The 20,654-nt window shown below is 44.0% G+C and overlaps 1 protein-coding gene across 3 annotated transcripts in view; it reads right to left on the bottom strand.

Moving 5' to 3' along the window:
• The window catches only part of LOC135902316 (uncharacterized PE-PGRS family protein PE_PGRS20-like), a 123,259-nt gene that overhangs the window by 3,602 nt on the left and 99,003 nt on the right, over positions 1 to 20,654 (bottom strand). For all 3 annotated transcript variants that reach the window (XM_065432286.2, XM_065432287.2, XM_065432288.2), the window contains exons 2-4: positions 16,075 to 16,189; positions 5,210 to 5,592; positions 2,046 to 2,315 (exon numbers count right to left, since the gene is read on the bottom strand). In XM_065432286.2, the coding sequence (XP_065288358.1) occupies positions 2,046 to 2,315; positions 5,210 to 5,592; positions 16,075 to 16,189 (768 nt within the window). The remainder of the gene's footprint in view (positions 1 to 2,045; positions 2,316 to 5,209; positions 5,593 to 16,074; positions 16,190 to 20,654) is intronic.

Genomic DNA, 20,654 nt, shown 5'->3' with positions numbered 1-20,654 from the left:
CCTAGGTGTTGCTTTCGGACGCGAAGCCATATCAATCAGTAACACATAACTAAAAGCGGGGCCAGGCCTGAATGTTGTGAACTCACGCATTATATATAACTCGAAAATAGTGTGGTGTATTATATTGCATTATTTTCTGCTAAATTCATTAAACTGTTCCAAAAGACGAATCTGGAAGTCTACCCAGGTTTGTGATTGCCAACAGCGAAATGATTTGCTGAAATTCCAAGTCGGAGGGTAATACGTCTGGCCGAGAAAATACATCTTCAAAGACGCGAAGTAAAACACTCAGCAAAGTCTACCGAAATTTAATGACTTTCGACTCCTGCACGGCCAGCTTTGCTCAGGATAAACGTAATTGATATGCACAACCTGTGTTCAAGCATGCTTCAGTATGCGGTGTAAGTTGCGAGCAAACATCGCTGGAAGTGTGTCGTCATTTCTCTTCGATGTCGGCTTAATAGTTTAGATGTACAAGAATTGCAGATGCAGGCGGCAAGTGGGCTTCGTCTCTCCAGTCAATCTTAGTGGCGTGCGGTTTCAACACGTTAGGTGAGGGTTCTTGAAGCCACGTACCGTTTCCGGAGGTCATGTTTGAAAGCGAAATGATTCGTTCTTTCTCTCAAGCTATTCAGCCTGCACACAGCGCATTGTGTCACAGCTAATTATTTCCCCTCACGACACTATGATGGCGTATGGATGACACAACGCTGCTTCTGTTTTTAATCCTGGGAAAGCTTTTGTTAGCTTCGCGACGTCAGCTCGAAATGAAAGAGTGACCTCCCGAGTTGAAGGACCGTGAATAGCTTGCTGTTATTGGCTGCCCGAGTTATTCAGTCACATTTAAGTTACATGAGGGAATTTGCTTTTGCTTATAGAGCGTGACAACACGAATACATGCGCCTCGCGAAGAGGCATCGCACACTCAGTGCGGGATTTCTTACGCTGCCCGCCGTGGTTGTTTAATGGCTATGGCGTTGTGCTGATAAGCACGTAGTCGCGAGATCAAATCCCGGCCATGGCGGCCGCATTTTGATGCGGGCGAAATGTAAAAATACCTGTGTACCATGTACTAGAGGCACGCTAAAGAGCCCTAGATGGTCAAAGTTAGACCGCAGCCCCCCATTACGCTGTGCCTTATAATCAGATCGTAGTTTTGGCACGTAAAGCCCCACCATTTTTTGAAAATTTTCAAGCCAACCTCAATCAAATACTTTATTACCGTCAGTTAGCTTTCACATATGCCAAGGTCGCCAACTGGTGATCACGTGAAGCCATCATCATTATCGATTCAATAGTCCAGTAGCCGCGGCAGCTACCCAAGCGAAGAGCCATAGTAACAAAAGGGCTGCTATCTAGCATATCGTCGGTTTGCGTGTGTGCTGCCTCTCCGCATTATTTAGCGCGTAGACAGCACCCTAAAGTTTATTGGGGTTTAAAAGAAAGTACGGCTTCCTTTTCTTAATAATGACAAAATCAATGTAGTATGCATCAAAAACGGACGATTATCTTTCTTTAGATAGCGTAGCACACATGCTCACAGATTATTAACCGTGAGCAAAAAAAACCAGTTCAATTGATTGATTGATTGATTGATTGATTGATTGATTGATTGATTGATTGATTGATTGATTGATTGATTGATTGATTGATTGATTGATTGATTGATGTGAATGTCGAAAACATATATGTAGGCTACGAGAGACGTCCTGATGGGAGCTGGAGTTTAAATTCACAAACACTGTAGGTCTCTAATGTGCACTCAATTCATTGTACTTGGGCGTTATTGTTGCTGCCCCCATTTCTTCCTTTTTTTTAATTCTACTTTTGTGATCTAGCAGGCACTGCGACCAGGAAAAAGCAAGGGATGGTGAATGCGGCTAAATAGTTCAAGTCGAAAAAAACTGCTTTTCCCATGCCTACTCTTCCTAAAGAAACTAGCTGTTCAATCGCGAGTCTTTAGCAGAACGTATTTTCAGGAAGCCAAGTATCGCGTCTCATTAACAACATAGAAGCTCGTAATACAAGCAGGAGCTATCTCCCACCTGGTAAGCCTGTCCTCCGTGCGTGTAAGCGGTTCCAGCATATGCCTTTCCGTCACCAATGCCTTGCGACACAGCGCCACCCTGATATGCGGCCGACGGAGCCTGGACGACCTGGTAGCTCTGCTGGTACTGGGGGCCGGACGACTGACCGGCGTACGCGACGTACGACTTGGCGTCCTCCTGAGACGCCGTGGCTGGAACGGCGCTCACTGGCACGGCGTACGACTGGCCGTGGTACTGGTACGTCTTGGCATTGCTTGGTACACCAACCTAGAAACACGGTGATCGTATACGGTCTGGTTATACTGGGAAGATATCTTCTCATGGAAACAAACCACACCCCACAGTACTCCTTAAGGGCGTCAAATAACAACGCTGTATTCGCATGAAATCTCGGCAGCATTATGTCGCACTTATTACGTGTCAAAGCAGCGGCAGGCATTGGACGTTTCGCAATGGAATATATATTCAGCGACAAGAACATCTTCACAAAAGATAAGCATTATATGCGTTCAAAACAAATAACAATAATAATAAGCACATGTAGGACCGATAAGGAATACGTGCACAAAATACTTAACCCTCGCTTCTGCAAGAGTATGAAGCATGCATTTCCCAATGTGAATTGTACGATGGCGTACGCAGAGAGTGTCTCTGGCAAGAATTACATTCGGCAAACAGTAAGTTGCGGGTAAGAGTAACATACGCTCCTGCAGAAAAAAAAAGAAAAGAAAAGAAAAAAGACATTGGTGCCTCGGTTTTTACGGTGCGTGACAAGACATGCGGTTCTCAGACATGAGTTAAAGAAACAGACACTCTGCTAGAATCGCTTGGAAACAGAAAGCCCAACTTCAAGTCTTACTTCACTACCGTATATGGACAAAGAAATTAAAAAATAGTGTTCTATGAAAAAGAAAGACCGTAAGGCTGTAATCTAATCAGCTAACTTTGCTAGGTTTTTATTGAACAGCTGTGACGCCACTACAGAGCCCATTCTTCAACGGTTAACGAGATGTTTTGCGTCCCAGTCTTAGGCGCTCAGACAAGAGTGGGTTCTCGGAAGTAAACATCCTGCGACCTTGACCGAACAAGTGTAGTATGCACACGGCTGCCGGAACGTTAATGCACTTCATAAGAAAATTACCTATAGTTTATACGCGTCCTTCTGACAATACGTGTGTAAACATTCATCTGTGGGACCGCGCCCACTCCTTCGTGCTTCTTATCTTCCTTGCGTCTGTCTCCTACTCCACTTATGGAGTAGCCATCCTGGTGCGAACGTGGTTAACCACTTTGCCTTTCTACGCTCCCTCTCTAAACACATTCTGTTCGAGCTGAAAGATCCCATTCATGCACCCACACATCTAGCCAATTATCCAAGCATACGCGTATCACCATACGCTGGTTCCTTGATAGCTTCTAGTCAAGGAATTACGTTTCGTTGGCAAAAAGTGTTTGCCTTGAGTTTCTCTAGCTTCACAAATATGAGTAACGCGCTGAAAATATTTTCGTGGCTGTGCTAGAACTTGGCGTGGAACAATTTTTGCTAAGTATCTTCAGACTTTCTTGTTTTGTGTGTTACTTCACTGAATGTCTAGGTGAGAACTACGCACAACCAACTATACTCTTTCAAACGTCTTGCTTTCTTGTCGACCGAACTGTAAATGCCATCATTGTCCTCTTTGTTTTTTTTTTAACTTCATTATTCCAGCCTCCACGCTCTCCTCACCTTGGCCGTTTGCTGCCATCAATCACTTACATCACACCATGTAACGTGTACACGCTCCTTCACATGCGGCCAAAAATGCAGAAAGCTCTAGGAAAGGGCAGGAATGTCAACTGGAACATGCATGTCCAGTCTGCTAGGGCGAAGTGTATAAAGGGTAAGAAAAGAGAAGGACGCGCTTCCACAGCTCTACGCCAAGTCTAAAAATGACTCAAGAACATTCTCGATGGCAAATGTGCTCTGATTGTGGTAGCAATAACCTATCTCCTTAACCATGGTGTTTTTGTTGTTTTTGTCTTTACTTTTCAATATTGGAGAGAAGCAGTGAGAGCGCGGCGTAGAGGCAGAAGAATAATGGTTTAGAGTAATACAGAAAGCATAGCGCAATAAGGACAAACGATAAGCCGAGAGAGGACAAGTTCTGACTTTCAACTAAGGTTTTATTGCGAGTCCTGGGCATATATGTTGACACGTGTACTTGCTTACTTTTCTCGGGTGACCACTTTTTACCGTCTAACAAATGTTATTGATCAGCGAGGGACGCGCCCGCATGTATCGGAAGTTTCTCGAATGTGATCATTGGTTCTCTCTGCTGTCTGTTGTCCCCGAAGCTTGTGTAATCTAATTGCATGTGTGACGCGAATTCTGTAGAACTTTCTTGAAGACTCGCGGGCTCCAGCGATTACTCTGGAAGCTTCGATGGCTCATGTACAAAAGCCGACGCACTTTACCGGCAGATCAGATTTCGACTATCACCGACCGTGTTCGCCGCTATTGCTGTGCTCTGAGTGTAACTTGCTGCTTTGGGCACAAGCTCGCTCAATAAAAAGTGAGTTTCGTCATTCACAGTTTTACAGCTGTATTGTTCACCGTCACTACTACGTCACAATATGCATCCATCTGAATCAGCAAAAAGAAAGAAAATAGAGGAAGAAGGTAACTGCTACGTGCCGCCTGTGCCAATAATTCAAATTCTTTCTTTCATAAATCCACTGACGGCCGACTGACGCACTCATCTCCTCCCCGTGCTATCTCGGTGGCCTCCACCATTTCCCCTTCTCAAGCTTGAAAGTCCGGTCTCTACTTGTCCTTTGTCTCTACTGCGCTGTTTTTCTGTATTAAGATGAATGACCAGCATGACCAAACCTATATTCTCTTCGTGGTATAGAGACCGAGTCATCACTGCGAGTGCTATATGTACAGTCTACCAAACAGGAAGCTTGTTTAAATAAACAGAAGACCTCTCCATGCAACCTTGAGCAATGGACGGAGTAATTGTTGTGGTTAAAGCAGCATTGGAAGTTGCTTTCGCTCAGTACGTGCCTTAATTAGTTAGTCGCTTGAGGCAATTCGAATGTAATCAAGCGGTAGCGGCTGCTACTGCTGCGATAATGATACATTTCTGGCGGAGTGTAATGCTGGTAGGAAGGGAATGAACCTGAATCTGCTGGCTGACGCTGTAGCTTTTGGCAGCCGACAGTGCGTTCTGGTAGTGAGCGGGAGAGTAGGCGCGGCTGCCCCGCGATCCGCCCCCGTGGTAGCTGCTGACGATGCCTTGCAGATGCCGGCTCCTGTGCACGTGGTCCTCGGGGCAGGGTTGCTCGCGGCCGTACACGACGGGCCCCGTGGTGACGCGCCCTCCGGAGAAGTGGATGGGCACTTGGGCGGCGTACGAGGGCTGGCCCGAGCTCTCGTCGGGGTTCACGACGCGGATGGAGAGCAGGATGCCCTTAGCCACCTTAGGAGCGCCCAGGCCGGCGAGGTCTCCCTGTTGCACGTCGCCGGGATAGGAAGCGTACGACAGCCGGGACGCCTTGCTTCCTGCGCATTGGTAAGGGGGAAATGCATTAGAATTTCAATGCAAGGTCTTTGTTCGTGACTGATTTTCAATGTTGCATAAAAACCTAGGCAAGGGACTATCCGCGTCCCATCCTCATGCGAGGCGAAACATCTTGAAGTGATGTGAGACAAAAAAAAAACATTCAATAACTGTTTTCCTTATTCTGGGGGGAGCGGGGGAGGAGTGAGCAATCAATGATTACTCGTTTACTCGCAGCGTAATCCCGGCACTGACCAGAACCAGGCAGTTTCATTGCCTGTAACTGTGATTGCTTGCGTTTATTACGTATGCACGTTGTGTGCGCGCGTTTACTGTGCGTGAATAGATTATTTAATGCATCACCTTTGTTGTCTGGTGTAGATGCTAGGATCATATGCAGGCACGCATCTTCTTCTCCTTTATTGAAATTGAAATGTGTGAAGTTTTGCCACAGTTAAAGCCAATCATCGCGAAATCATAGGTTCGAAAAACAACAAACACAAGAAATGCAATGAAAACTCAAAACGCTGTTATCAGCATCCCCTAAATGATCCGTTTACTGCCAACAACCTCCCCACTGTGCTGGCAGTAAACAATGGCGCGCAAGTTCACTGCAGCGCAAGTGCGAGAACAAATGTATTTTTTCTTTTTTCCCACCTTGTTCAAGGACGCGTGATCATAGTTTACAGCTGAAATATTAACAGTTCGTGCTAGTCGACTAATCCCGCAAATGGTCGATGGAACCAGTCTTTTCTACCGCATTTTCTTTTGCTTTAAACAAGTTAGAGTAGTAGGAGGAGGAGTGTTGCTTGCTGCAGGCGGACCTCGCTTAGCCGAAGTTGCCGGCAACTGCTCCGCCTGAACGTCACCTATCGACCGCGATAATGTCTCGCTCCTTAATTTGTGGCTAGCGGGGCCGCCTACCTCAGCAATTTCGTGTACTCCAGCTCAAGGGCTATTATAGTTCACCTTAGTTTCCTGGCAAGGCCCCATAAACAAATTGTTATAAGGACACCTATGTTATCTTAGCATTCTAGTATCATCTACGCTCAGTCAGCCTGCGTGTAATTGGAAAGTGATAACTTCAAGGGACGTGCACCTATCAATCATCGTGTGCACTTGTATAGTTATTTGATTATGTAATGCGTTGAAACTATTGCTTTAATTACTTGTGCTCTGGTTGCTAAAAAGAATGTAAAAACTACGGAACTAGCACAAACCATTTGCCTCATTTACTTATCGCGTTTTGCCTGGGTGTCCAGGGGATCACAATAACGTTTTCGTTAAATTTCATTTCAACGAGTAACTCAAGTTAGTTTATTTGTTTGTTTGTTTCTTTGTTTCTTTGTCTTTGTTTATTAAATGTGGGACAGCCACGGCAGCTCAATCACTTCTCAATCGCACGATGCCTCGTAGGAAAGATGACCAGATGCGCTTTCCAAATTATGGCTCTGGCGAATAGAAAGGCCCACGCCGGCTTCGAGCATCAATAGGTAAACGCAGTTATCAGTGATTATGAATGATTCTAGTCTGTCACAATTATTTACTTTATTGAATTTGCTCGTATCTAATGTTGCTTAAAGTGAAGACACGGATCACAGCTACAGTGGCCAACATATGCAAGATGACCTGGCACGTGTTAGCAAACATTATTTACAGCACTGAGGAAATAGTCGGTGGGAAATATCGCCCCCGCCGAGGACGCGTAGATTAAAAACAAATCTCGAAAGCTTCTCTTCTTGCCTGTATCTGTTTAAGTATTCATTCTGTATTTGATTCAATATTATAAAAGGGGAGACATGATTTTTTCGGTGAAGACTCTGCTATCCATGTAATAAGAATGCTAACTTATTCATTAGCCGTTATCCTAATGAAAGACGGCTGGAGAGTACAACCTGCCAAAAGTCGCCTGTTCGCTTAACGTATGTGAGTTCTGGGGGGAAAATAGAAGCCAAAAGGAACGATCAGAAAAAATTATTGTTAGTAGTAATCATCCAAATATGTAAACACCACACCGAGACAACAAAATATGGGCTAGCAATTGCCTCGAAAAAGCGTAGAAACAAACAAATAAACGGCGGCTTCTATAAGTTACTACACTAGTTTTACATATAGCAATGGAAGCATGGCACTCAACGAGCCGAGCTTGCACTACACTGAAAGAAATAGCGGTAATATAGATAATGAATATTCCCCTCATTATAATTTTGCACTCATATCAGACGACCGTGGGAGCTGCCTCAGCTCCAAGCAGGCGCTGGTCAGTAATTACGTGTTTGAAAGCCTACGTAATGCGCTGCGGGGCCGCGTACTTCTTTTCAAGAACGAACCATGGAAACGATGGCTCATAAAGCTTTATTTTTGGTAAACATGTTTTCGTACAGCTACCTTGTTAAACAAAGTGGAAAGCGGCAACCTAGATTCAAGCATAATTTTAACTTCTGAATAAAAAGATATTCCTGCAGTGTCTGGTGTTCAGGAAAGTAAATCATGATATCTCAACCATTTGCTTGTTTGTTTCTCTGTGTGTCTCTCTGTCTGTGTGTCTGTCTCTTTGTTTGTTTGTTTGTTTGTTTGTTTGTTTGTTTGCGCTACGTCAGTTATTCTGTATCTGCATACAGGAGGTGAGTTAGCGTGTGCAAGACCTGTAAATATACTGGTTCAGATTAAGTTGTGTGCCACATATGATTCATACTGGTTATCTATGCCGTGGATAAGTGAGCACTTAGTGCTGCTTCAATGAGATCGTAGCATGTATTTCAGTAAAATTTGTTGTTGGGTGAGTTGGTTGAAGGCTAAGGGACGCATATTAGCACTACAAAGAAAGTATGACTTAGGAAGGAGAGTGAAAAAGTGCTTACGGGCTGCTGAGCACGAGGTCGCGGGATCGAATCCCGGCCATGGCGGCCTCATTTCGATGGGGGCGAGATGCGAAAACACCCATGTATTTAGATTTTGGTGCACGTTAAAGAACCCCAGGTGGTCGAAATTTCCGGAGTCCTCCTCTACGGCGTGCCTCATAATCAGAAAGTACTCTTGGTACGTAAAACCCCATGATTAATTTCTTTTTAATTCCTTACTCTGTTTCTTTCTTCTCCCTCCTTCCTAAGTTCTTTTTGCGTGTAGCGCTAATACGTATTCCTTCTTAGTATGTGACAACGTTCTGCTATGTTCATTCTGTAAACTACCATGCGACTGAGTGCAATTTTTGTGTGATACATCTTACGGTTTCTTCATGCATTCCCTAGTTCTCTGGGGCAAGCGTATTGTCAAGCTCTTGCTAGCAGCCTCTTGTTCTTAGCATTTTCTTATTATTCTATATTTCAGCTGTACGAGGAGAGAGAATGCTCGATAAAGTGAACTTGAAGTTGAAGTCATATGTACAAACAAAGGAACATACAAGCATATGTATAGAGGAGCGTGCTGCTTCTAAAACAACACCGGTAGACTAATCACCCAATGTCTTTCGCAATACGTATGTTCGGTTCTGAACAGCGCTCTGAGCATAATACGCGTCAACTTCCCCTAGGCTGCGAAATTCCTCCTTCTTTGTTCCAAATTTACTGTTTCCCTGGATGTCTGACTCGCTTGCTTCGTAAACGATACACTTGTGTTAACGCCAGACTTGTGCGTAACTGATTGGGTCTAATTAATTACTTGTAATCAAGTACATTTCTGGTAGTTTGGCAAATAATTTATTACTGACTCGATAATGGTTACCGTATTTGAACTACGCTTTTCAACAATTAAGCGCATGTAACCACTTAGATTATTAACGGACAAGCTGTGAGAGGTGACGCCGCTCTGAGCACTGTAATTTCGCGAGAACTGCAATGAAGTGTCCGCGGTCGTGTCATGCAGCACCCGCGTGAATGCCCAAGTTCGGAGAGGAAAAGCCGGGCGTTCGTATTTGTGTCCTAATGCTCCACCAGAGGTTGGCCGACAATCTGGGCAAATTTGAGCAAGCGCTGCCCTGGCGCGATAGCGATAGCCGCTTCAGGCGTTGATGACAGGATATGGCATCGGCGCATTATGTAGTTCAGTAAAATTTGTGGCTGGGTGAGTTCGCTGAATGCTAAGGAATGCGTATTAGCGCTACAAGGAAATGGTGACGCCTAGAATATAAGGCGTAAGGCCAATAATATGTAATTCTTGGCGTCATATTTGGCTCGCATCTCACTTTGGATTCCCACATTGACATTTGTGTAATATGTTTTCGATGAGTACAGGAGCTCTGTCACGCTTCCGTGCCATTCTTCCAGTGCAAGCAAAATTACAAATTTATTCCGCGCTATCTGCTTCACATAATAATTATTGTAGTTTGGTATGGTTGACTACTACACAAAGAAATATTACCATTTATTTATTACAAAAGAAAGTTATCCGTAACATCGCAAACAGTGATTATTTATCTCCAACAGAACATTATTTCTAGTCGTACAACGTCATGAAAATAGAACATATGTATGAAATTTGTGTTATACGCTCATTTTGTGTACCTTCCCCCAATTTTAAGCATTTTATTACCTTAATTGTACAGCTTCACCAGTATAAAGATATTCGCTCACGGGCCATTAACTTAAGGGTGATATGACGTTTGCGTACTCTTTATAAACTGCAGCCCTCGAACCATAACCTTCCGTTAATCCTTAATAGATACGAAAATATAGCGAAGCCCACATTAATATTACTACATCAACTGTTTTCTTAATTAATTACTTTGGCGTACGTTCATTTATGTTCTTATTCAGTTATGTTCTTGGGACATGGACAAACTTATCCTGCTATTATTTGTGCTTCACGTTGTAGTGTTTTATACAGTAAATAGTTTCACTTTGGATTGTCTAATGTTTAGCGTTTATCTGATGTGTTTCTCTTGATCTGTCATTTTTATGCTCTGTTACCCGCTGATACGTTTGCTGTATTCTCTGTGTCACCCCTTCTGCTAGTATCTTTTTAGAACACGCTTACTTAGATATTTAGTATCCCATACCTCAGTACTATAACACGTTCGCTTTAATTCTGTTACCGCTTCTTTTTAGCATTTCGTCCGACATATTACACTATTCCTATTTCTGATGATCGGTTATTTTTAATGCTCCGTTACCTACTTATATACATCTGTTCATGGTTTCGCATGAACGTTAAGGTCGAGCACCTCATGTGCATGAAGTAAAGCCCTGCCTAGTGTACAGTTTCTGGGCCTCTGTCAAGCGGCTGACCACACATTTTAGCCTTGGAAACCATTACAACATCCTTGCAAAAATAAAGAATTCGGATTTTATTTAACATACTATATGGATGAGGGGGGGTGGGAGTATTATTTTTTGTTTTTAGCATTTAAGTGGCGCTGCACGAAACACCAGCAACAATGAAGCCCTCCGCTCCACAGAGCACCCAGGGGAGAGCATCGTGGCACTGAATAACTAGGGTATTGTGTAGAAGGTGTTCGTACAACCCCGTTCTTCCCTTCAGCCCACACATTGAGAGACATTTAAGTCTAGGTGCTAGTGTATCTACAAAACAAAAAAAAGAAAGACGAAGGCGAATAAAAAAATGAAAAAAAACGAAACAATAAGGAGGAAAGGTGACCGAAGAAAATTTTGAAATGCAATTGTTAGTGAAGATAAACACGTGAAGGCTGCAGTCAACGCACCGCAAGCATCAGGCAAGCTCGTTCTAGTTAGCCTCTTTGTGCAACGTTATTAACGTTTAGGCGGAAAGTAACGGAAATATGATGGACTTATTGCATTATTCACTCAGTTACTAGGACGGCGCAGTAATAGTTCACGCGTCACTGCAATCAATTACATCATTTTCATGAAGCAATTGCAATCCGTTGTATATCTTTTATAATGTGTGCTAATCTGGTTAACAACCGCTGCCCAATTTCTCTGTCTCATCTTCATTTCAACCAAGTTCTTTATGCAACGGTCTTATAAGTGTTCCATAATGGTGGACGCGCCCTTTGGCAAGCTTCACCGCAACGAAAATATCTATGGTGGTGAGGTTATTCGGCGTTCTAAAATTAAAATAAAGCGGCAAAAGGAGGTTTCAAGAAAGCACCGGAGATCATAATCAGACGGCGCAGGATCTCCTGGGTATCCCAATGGGCAGCGGAGGGATCAAAACTGGAACCCGTGCTGTTCCGTGGATTGGGGCCACCGAGGCCGGAACGTGCCACGGTGTGTTCGCGCACGAGTTGGGCTGCCCGCTTTTGCACCTCATGGCACGCGGAAAGCTCGGCGAGTCCCCCAAGCCACTAGCCAGCCTGAGTTCCAGCTTCGGTGTCCCCGCTGTCCCTTTGGTGCCCTGAAAATGCCATCATTGTACGCTAAATAATAACAGGTTGTTTACGCTTGCGTACAAAATACAGTTTGTGTGCTTCACCATATAACAAAGCTCTACTGTGGTGAGGCCATAATGAAATCCAAAGAAGACCCTTGTGCTTTCATTTCTGACAAGCCCCTACTATGGCGGACTCCGTAGCTTCGGCACCGGAACAAAAGTGGCGCATTTGGTGATTAAGGCATCGCTAAGGTATGATCACAATTAGAAAACATTTCACCAAAAGCACTTACCATTTCGAGCCGTCTGCCCTTGCTAGCTTGTATCTGGAGTTTACTCACCGCTGGCAGCGTGTAAATGCTACAGCTGAGAAAATCATAATGTGCCTCAAAGAAAACTGTGTTCCTGAACGAGCATCAGAGTAAGAATGTAGTAGCTTCACGACATTCCAGACGTCGATGTGGTCAAGTGCGTCCTAAACGGCTCTATGCCCCCGACGGCTTTAGTGGAATGTCGGCTTCGTAGCACTAGGCTCTGCGGCGAAGCTACATTCAAGAAACTGCGAATGTTCGCGGAAGAAGACGACACTTCACGGTCCAGAGGCCTTCTAACGTAAAGCTGGCAATTCGTTCCTCGGTTTTCCATTACCGCCATGGTCGTTCCTCAAGCACACGTAATCTTACCGCTCACCGCATACGGCTCTCCTCGCGCACAAGTCGGCGTGACGGCAAGAGTGGCGTTTCACGTGAAATTACCCGTTCCCCGAATGAATGTGCTGGCTGTAGAAGGGCTAAAGTTTTTCTTTTTTTTAAATATCTCGTTGGCATGATGTCTAGTTTCGGTGGGTGTGTCATAAATATTTTATTGAGTGAAAGCTAACGTTTCAATAGAGCGTTTTAGCTGAGCACTTAGCTGAGCGCACAACGGCCTTTAGCTGAGCACACAACAGCCTAGCGGGAATGCTAGTGCGCTTGCGCAACAAGCTCATGCTAGCAGCGGAACGCGGATCTTTCCACTCGCTCAGCAGAGGAAGCCGACTGAGCGGAGCGCGAGAGCGCGTCTACGTGACTTCTCGGCCGTTTTGCAGCCGCGCCGCGCCGCTCGCGTCTCGGCAAGAGGCGCTTATCAGATGTGAAATCTACCCAGTTCCCTGCGGTGCCTTGTCGAGCGAATTCTGAGCGAAGCGGAGGGTATACGCGGCACTCACCGAAAGCTGCCTATTACTAATGTAGCTATGTTTATCATGTTGTAGAGATGTGTTTGGGCCATTGTGTGCGCTTAATTACGATTAATAGAATCCGCTTATGAGCCGCTCCCACGTGCGCTACGTTGGGCCAATCCTATTGGGGTTTTGGTGACGAAGCCGAGCGCTTGAAAAGTGAAATCTAATGCCATCTTCGACTGGTCGTTTCCGAGCGCTCTGGAGCGCTCTCGCGAGCGGCGTTGTCTTCGGCTGGTTGAAAGAGGGTGCCCGCCCTGCGTTCGGCTGGTTCTTCTCGATTGCTGTCCTCCACCTTCGAGCGCTCTGAGGCGCTCCGAGCCCTGTCGTCGGAGCAGTCGTCGAAATTGAAACGTCATCGCAGAGCCGCGTCGCTGCTGTTGGCGACGGCCCACCGTAACCTAGGCAACCTAGGCCACTGCGACGAACGCTCGTGCCGCCGGCGCGTCCGCCGGTTTTCTCGGCAGCGCCGGGAGCTTTCGATAAGCGAAACATCGGACGTTGGTAGTTGTCACGTGGTTTAGCATCTGCAATTGCCTCCTCCGAGAGCGAGTGGCACGTTTGGCTTGCGCGCTCGTCCTCTACCTCTGAGCTCGGGGAACGCCGGATCTGCCCGACTCTGCTTCGGGGGATGGAAGCGACCAGCCGAAGATAGCATAAGCAACAAGTGAAGCTGGCTCCGTCGCATACATTTTGTTATTGTGGTGTAGCAAGTTTCAAAGAAGCATTTTTCACCCTGTTCAGGCACGTCCCTACAAGTTTCTTTTTTTTTTTTTGGGGGGGGGGGGGGGGGGGGCGTCGCGCGTACACTGCACAAGCTGTCCTCCATAATGCACTTCGAAGTCATTCTCTTTCGGCGGCATCAGTCCATCTTTCCAGGCGCAGGTTGACATTAAGAAAGACTTCCTGTACCCTGCGTAAGTGCTGCCCCAACGGCCACAAACCATGAAAACGTCCACATATCGTAGTACTTAAAGGCACGTCGAACTCAACACGACAAAAAGTGCCAGTTCGCCGCGTGTCAAACCATCAGGAAGTGAGACATTCATGTGCCCAAACACTCTTCGTGACGCTCCTATCCTTCACGGGAAGAGCGCGAGAAAAAAATTACTGTAGAATTTTTTATTACTTCGGACAACTGCCATTCGCCTACAGGTACTACATTTCAATTTAAGTGAAACCAGAACATATTCGTCGGTATTTTTATCGTAAAATTAGCCTACTGAGCACTAACACTGGCGCTCATCCATGACATGTAATCTGCATATCTACGAATGATTGTCCCTGTATAGGAGGGCCTTAAAGGGTGTTGTGGAATATAATTAGAATATTACACTAATGTTTCTAGAATATCATGCCTGGGTATTACATGAGACCTACAGCAGTGAAAAAGCTCTGCAGAACCATGAATATATCTGGTGGAAATTCTCCAGCACTCCTGAATAGGCCAGACGGCCGATGCATTAATCATATTTAACCCAACACTCGTATGCACCTCCACAGTTCGGCGCCCGTATAAATAGAATCATGTTATTCAAAGTGAATCTGTAAGAAGGAAAGCTGCCCGCTTTATTTTTCAATGTTACCACTGCGAAATCTTATATACTTGAGCAGTCCATTAATTAAACTTAACGCAAGGTTCCCACACGCTAACGTAATTGTTTATTACGTTGGCGCTCGTCCAACAGTCTAATGACGTTTGCTCCTGCGTCATCATCGAAAATTCGCTTTGCGTCAAATTATTTTACTCTTTTATTCTCATGGTGTGATCTGCTCAAAAATAGCTCCTTCCTACGAACGATAGACATTTGAAAGCATAAAAAAAAGTGCAGCAGTGCTCAGGTAGGTTTTTGGTGTGGACGACGGCTGAGCTCGGTGAGTGCCTTTAATTGCATGGTCAACGCTGTTGTGTTCTGTGACCGCATCACTTCTTAATAACTTTTTTCCTTATACTCTATTTCTATTTTTATTTTCTTCCCACTTCCCCTACATCAGTGTATGGTATCAAACCAGGTAAAGCCGTGGTCGCGTACTAGCCTTCTCTCTCTCTCTCTCTCTCTCTCTAAAACGCTATAAACGGTATTACCAGTTTTTTACCGCTGGAAGAGTCCTTATCGATAATAAACGACGATTCAGCCCACTTTTGGTAAATCTTCGATGCCGTAAATATAAAAAACTTTCCTAAAGAAAATACGTGTTGTTTCTTTTCTTTTCCCTTGATATGATATCTGATTGCTGGTATATTTGACACTTTTATGTATCCAATGGACATTTACAGGAAATTAAATCTCACGTTAGGGCCCCTCTGAGGGCATAGTATGTCTAAATAAAAAATACCAGAGCACAGCGTCGCTCGAGCTGGAGCCGCACAACCGCAAACTATATGTCGCGGCGACTTATTTGGCACTATGAATCACTGAGGTTCATGATACTGGGGCTTCGAAGGGAACAGACCATGTTTTGTCTGGACACTGAGATGATGATGGCTACTAAACGACATGGCAAAAGATGCTGTCTAAATATATTGGCTAATTGGGTGTAGTTACAGGTTGGTCGACATACTCGAATATCGTAGGAAAAATACGTGCGCAACATGAACTTTCCCGAGATATCAAAAGTTGAATGCACGAAGACTAATCGTGCATGGCCAGAAAACAAAATTTAAGCACAACGTGAAAAACAAAATACACGATACGCACGGGCACACCCGTGTTGAACTTTGTTCCCCTCATGCAAATTATTTATATCCTCAATCTCCAAGGCGCTCTTCCTCGTTTGGCAGGATTCGGTTCATTATCGAAGCAGAACTCGTTGCAGTCTCGCGCCGAAGATCAATTGACTCACTCATGAAAGTAGCGTTTTGGAAGAAGCCACGCCAGAGGGCGCAAGTTCCTAAATAGCAAGCTTCGTCCTCCTCTGACATGCAGTCTCACCACCCCCACCCCCCTTCTCGCAATTCTAATTGCTGCGCATTTACCTTTGTACGAACCGTACGACGAATCGCCGTAGCCGGCAGTTGGTGTGGAGTAGCCTCGACTCGCACTTCTCGAGCCGGCCACAGCTAGCGCTGCACAAGCCAGCAGGGTCAGAACCTGAATGAGAGGAAGAACATGAAAATAAGAAAGCTGCTCCACACGAAAAACCGGTCGAGAAAGCCCACACTGGTTATTCCCCCCCCCCTCTTTTTTTTTCTTAGTGGACTTTTTCGTTCAATAGGGCACCGGCTGATTCCGACTTCTTACCACTTCCCTTCTTGTAGTGCACCAGATTTAAAAAGCGGGTTGCACAGCAGGATGTATTTATAGTGGGCCACGTAAATCACAACAGGAAAAGAAGGCCGTTTCGGAAATGCATCGATAGGGCACGTCGAATGGCTAAAATACTGCTTCCCGGATATCCTGACGTTTTTCTGTCTGTTTTTGTTTTCTTCCGTTTTGTTTCGTTCTCTGACATCGCTTGCACCACACTTTCGATAGACGGTGCGAATCTGCAGCAGTTACCTGCGAACCGGAAACTGCAGTGCGCGTCTCACGCTCCACAGCGGTCTCTTTTTTCCTTTCTTTTCTTATGAATATTTAGCGTCAATTCTTTATGATGACATCAAAACTTTCTCACACCTCTGCACTTACAAAAGAAAAACGTACTGGTAGAGAAAGATTACACTTATGCCTGTTATTGGCTTCCCGGTGATGCAAGACGCAATCCATCATTCTTCTTTTTTTTTTTAGCGCAGTTTCATTAGCGTCATAGTCTGGAAAGAAAACTTCGGGTCAACTTTCGTGAAATAAATGAAGCTGTCGGACCATGCCAACCAACATCTTATGAAATTTTAGCGCGAAGTACTTTTATCCAGCTGCCATCACACAACGTCGACGTCAAAGTAATTTTACCTTGCCTTCAGTAAAAATTTCGGAGTTGGGATAACTTCGTTAGTCTAGAATGCCACGTCACTGTCAAGCGATTATTCTAAAAACTCCCTTCATAAAATGCCGCTAGGGCTTGCTACAACGGTGCTGTATCCCTCATTAAGGAAATGTGATTTTTCAATTCAATTCAATTCAATTCAATTCAATTCAGTCTTTATTTTTCTCTTGTACAGAGAAGGAGACAGGACTAAAAGCTCGTAAGCTTGACAGAGGTCCTGCCCCCTTCATCAACTTGACAGTACAGTACACAGACAGAGATTTTCAATTTTCCAAATAAACACTGAAACAAAATAACAAAACACTTTGTAAAAACAGCGCTATGAATTGCAGCACAAACATAGGTATTAGAAAAACAAATAAGTGCTCATGGGGAAACCAAAAAAAGAAGAATAATAATAACAGGTATAGGTTTAAACTGAGTGCAACATTACGTAATCTTGCTAACAAAAAATCGCTTAATAACATCACTCGAATACTGAAAGGGGTCAAACAATTCTTTGTTTAATTTATTTAATAATACTGGGACAGTATAAGAAAGAGACTGCTCTGTATAATATGCCCTAGGCGTCGGCACTAACCAAATTTCTTTATGTCTAGTCTGCAGGATATGCGTGTTTTTCTCAAGTTTTGCCAGATAACTAATGTAATGGTCATCACTATGTGAAGAGCGTTTATAGATCATTAAAAGTCTATAATTGTATAAACTATAGATTGGCAGGATTTCATACTTTAAAAACAAGTCATATGTGGGGGAACAATAAGGAACACCAGCAATACATCTTACAGCTCTTTTTTGAAGAAGGTGAAGCTTGGATAAATTTGTGACACCCGTAGTGCCCCAAACGGTACAACAATATTGCAAAAGAGAAAGAACTAATGAGTTGTATAGCAATAGCCTAATTTTCAAAGGAAGAATACCGCGCAGCCGCAACATGACACCGACAGCTGAAGACACTTTTGATCTGATATAGTCAACATGATCATTCCAAGTCAAATGCTTTGAAAATATAACACCAAGGATTTTAACAGAATCTACAATTTCAACAGTATCAGAGTTTAAGAACACGTTCAATGGCCTAGAAATTATCTTTCCTTTTGGAAAGTACAATATTATTTTTGTCTTTTTAGAATTAATCTTCAAACAATTTGAGTTTGCCCACGTATTTAATGCACTCAGTGTTTTGATTGCTTTCTCTTCAATGTCATTTTCTGATTTCCCGGTTATGAACACCGAAGTGTCATCAGCGTAGGATACAATCTTTCCATCGGTTACACATTGCACAATATCATTTATATAGATTAAAAATAAGAGCGGTCCCAATATGCTTCCTTGGGGGACTCCTGCATAAATATTTTTAGAGATGTCGTAATTCACAAAGCGCTGACTCGGCAGTAAGGTCTTGCTTTCCGTGTAACCTTGAAAGGGGAGAAAGCCGTACACTATGTTTCTGAGTTTTTACTGATCATAAAGGTCGTTCCCATGAATGTACGCAAAGATAATAGCTGGAGAGATAAAAGGTCCACAACAGCATTGAAAGCCTGTGGAATGGCTCCACCGGCAGAATATTTTGTCCCACCCTCCGTCATAATGCAACCTCCGCATGTTTTTCGCCGACGAATAACTCAGCGCGGTAAATCGAATATGTGTGGTAATCTCTGAAGCTAAATTAAACGCACTCTCGAGTTCTAATACCTTCCCGAACGCTCGCCTGTATCGGCGTGCCCTTGGTGTGGTTAGCTCCACTAAGTCGCAAAGGGTGCGTCTGGCAGTGCGTCCTATAGTGAATAAGCTGCCTGTCTATCTTTACAATAGCCGCTAACTCTTAGTTATGGCGTTGCGTGAGCGCCATTGCAGCTACACCTAAGCGATGACTCCAACAACCGCGCTACTGCTGGCCAACGAGCAGCGCTCAATGTATGACTCAGTCTTGGCGGGCGCACTTCCGGCGAAGGTACACCGATTCCGTTTCTGTTTACCCTGTGTCTTTTAAGCATGCGCATTCCTTCAGCGAAATGTTACGCATATATTTTATTGCGGCCCTGAGTACGCTTGTTAAAATGTCAAATGTCGTTTTGTTTTCCCCATTACATCTGAATTGAGGCTCTGATGGCTCATAATCTTAGTATAACTTGTCAGCATCGTCAAAACCTTGTACATCAAATAGACTAAAAACATTGAGGTGTGTTCGATCTGTTATGCTTGCCTGATTTAACCTATGTATGTCCAGGTTAGCATGGCGTGTATCAATAACTTATCTGCAGAATAATACTGCGATTTTCAGTTATGCGAAGTCCAATATCGGATATGTGTGTGTGCATTACTCTCTCGGTGAAAGTAAAGACAAGTTCGATCCAAATGGGTTGCGAAGCCTTGGGCGGAAAGTGGTGCAGAACATCCTCTGTAGTTTTTTGTGCGGATACCAGCTTGTTTTTCTCTGGCAGCCATTTAAGATATTTAGAAAAAGCAGAGAAGGAGTGCTTGATCTATTTTTGATACTGGCTTGACTCCAACCAGCTACAATTAAACGTTAGTAAAATTAAGCATATTTAATTCAAGAGCAGAAATAGGCAAGAAGATTACACCATTTCTGTTCTATTTAAAGATAATGACATCGAACGTGTCCCTTTGTTAACATTTTTGTGTGTACTTTTCTATGAAAATCTCAGTTGGAAGCCGCTAATGAACAGAATGCATGTCAGTATGTCTAGATCAACTATTGTCTTATACAAACACCGGTCTCTGGTACCAAACTGGCTGAGGCTCCAATTATACTACTCACTAGTTCATTCTCATCTGTATTATACTATCTCTTAATCTGGGGTAAGACTTCGAGAACGAACCTTGAAAGTTTACTAATTCTACGAAAGAAAGCTGTTCGCTGCATAGAATATCTACAATAAAATGAACATACTGGGCTATTTTTAACAAGCTTAAATTGCTTACTGTTAACCAACCTTACAACCTGAAATTAGCCTTATATATTCGTATGGAACCTAGAAATGACCCTGGAAGTTATGTAACTCATGGCTACCCTACTAACGCTCCCTATGATCTTAGACACGAGCGATTTATATACCAAATTCCTAACCTTTTCAACAACTATAGTTATATCCACGAACTTATCGATCAATGTAGTTCTAAACTCAGTTTAAAGGAAAATGCTAAATGTATCTGCCCTCTGGTAATGTGCCCTAAATAAGTTTTTGAGTGAAAACACTTTTTTATTATGCTATTATCTTTGTACTTGCTGTATTCTCTAGAAGGTATACATTGCTATAAATAGTTATGTTACATTCTCTTTAGCGCTCGCATCATCTAGTACTTTTTAAATGTGTTCAAGGTTATATTTTTTCTCTTTTTTTCGGGTTTTTGTTCTTGTTATGTGTTATTGCTGTTGCATTATTAGACATTTTTAGTCGGGCGTCCATCCACAGCAGCTCTGCGTACGCAGAAAAACCCGCGCAGAGGCGACAGTGCGCATGCGCAGTACGCAGGGGCACGCACGGTCTCTCGCGTGCGCCCGCAGCTTTTCAAAAGCTGCGTAGCATCCGCTGCGGGCTCTGCAGGTTCTGGGGGACATTCTCGCGTGTTCTCGCGCGTCCACGAGAGCGCATTATTTGTTTATGTGGC

This window comes from Dermacentor albipictus, chromosome 5, assembly GCF_038994185.2.
Source record: "Dermacentor albipictus isolate Rhodes 1998 colony chromosome 5, USDA_Dalb.pri_finalv2, whole genome shotgun sequence".
NCBI lineage: Eukaryota > Metazoa > Arthropoda > Arachnida > Ixodida > Ixodidae > Dermacentor > Dermacentor albipictus.
Note: the sequence above shows the minus strand (reverse complement) of the source record. Positions and strands in the feature narration are given on the sequence as shown.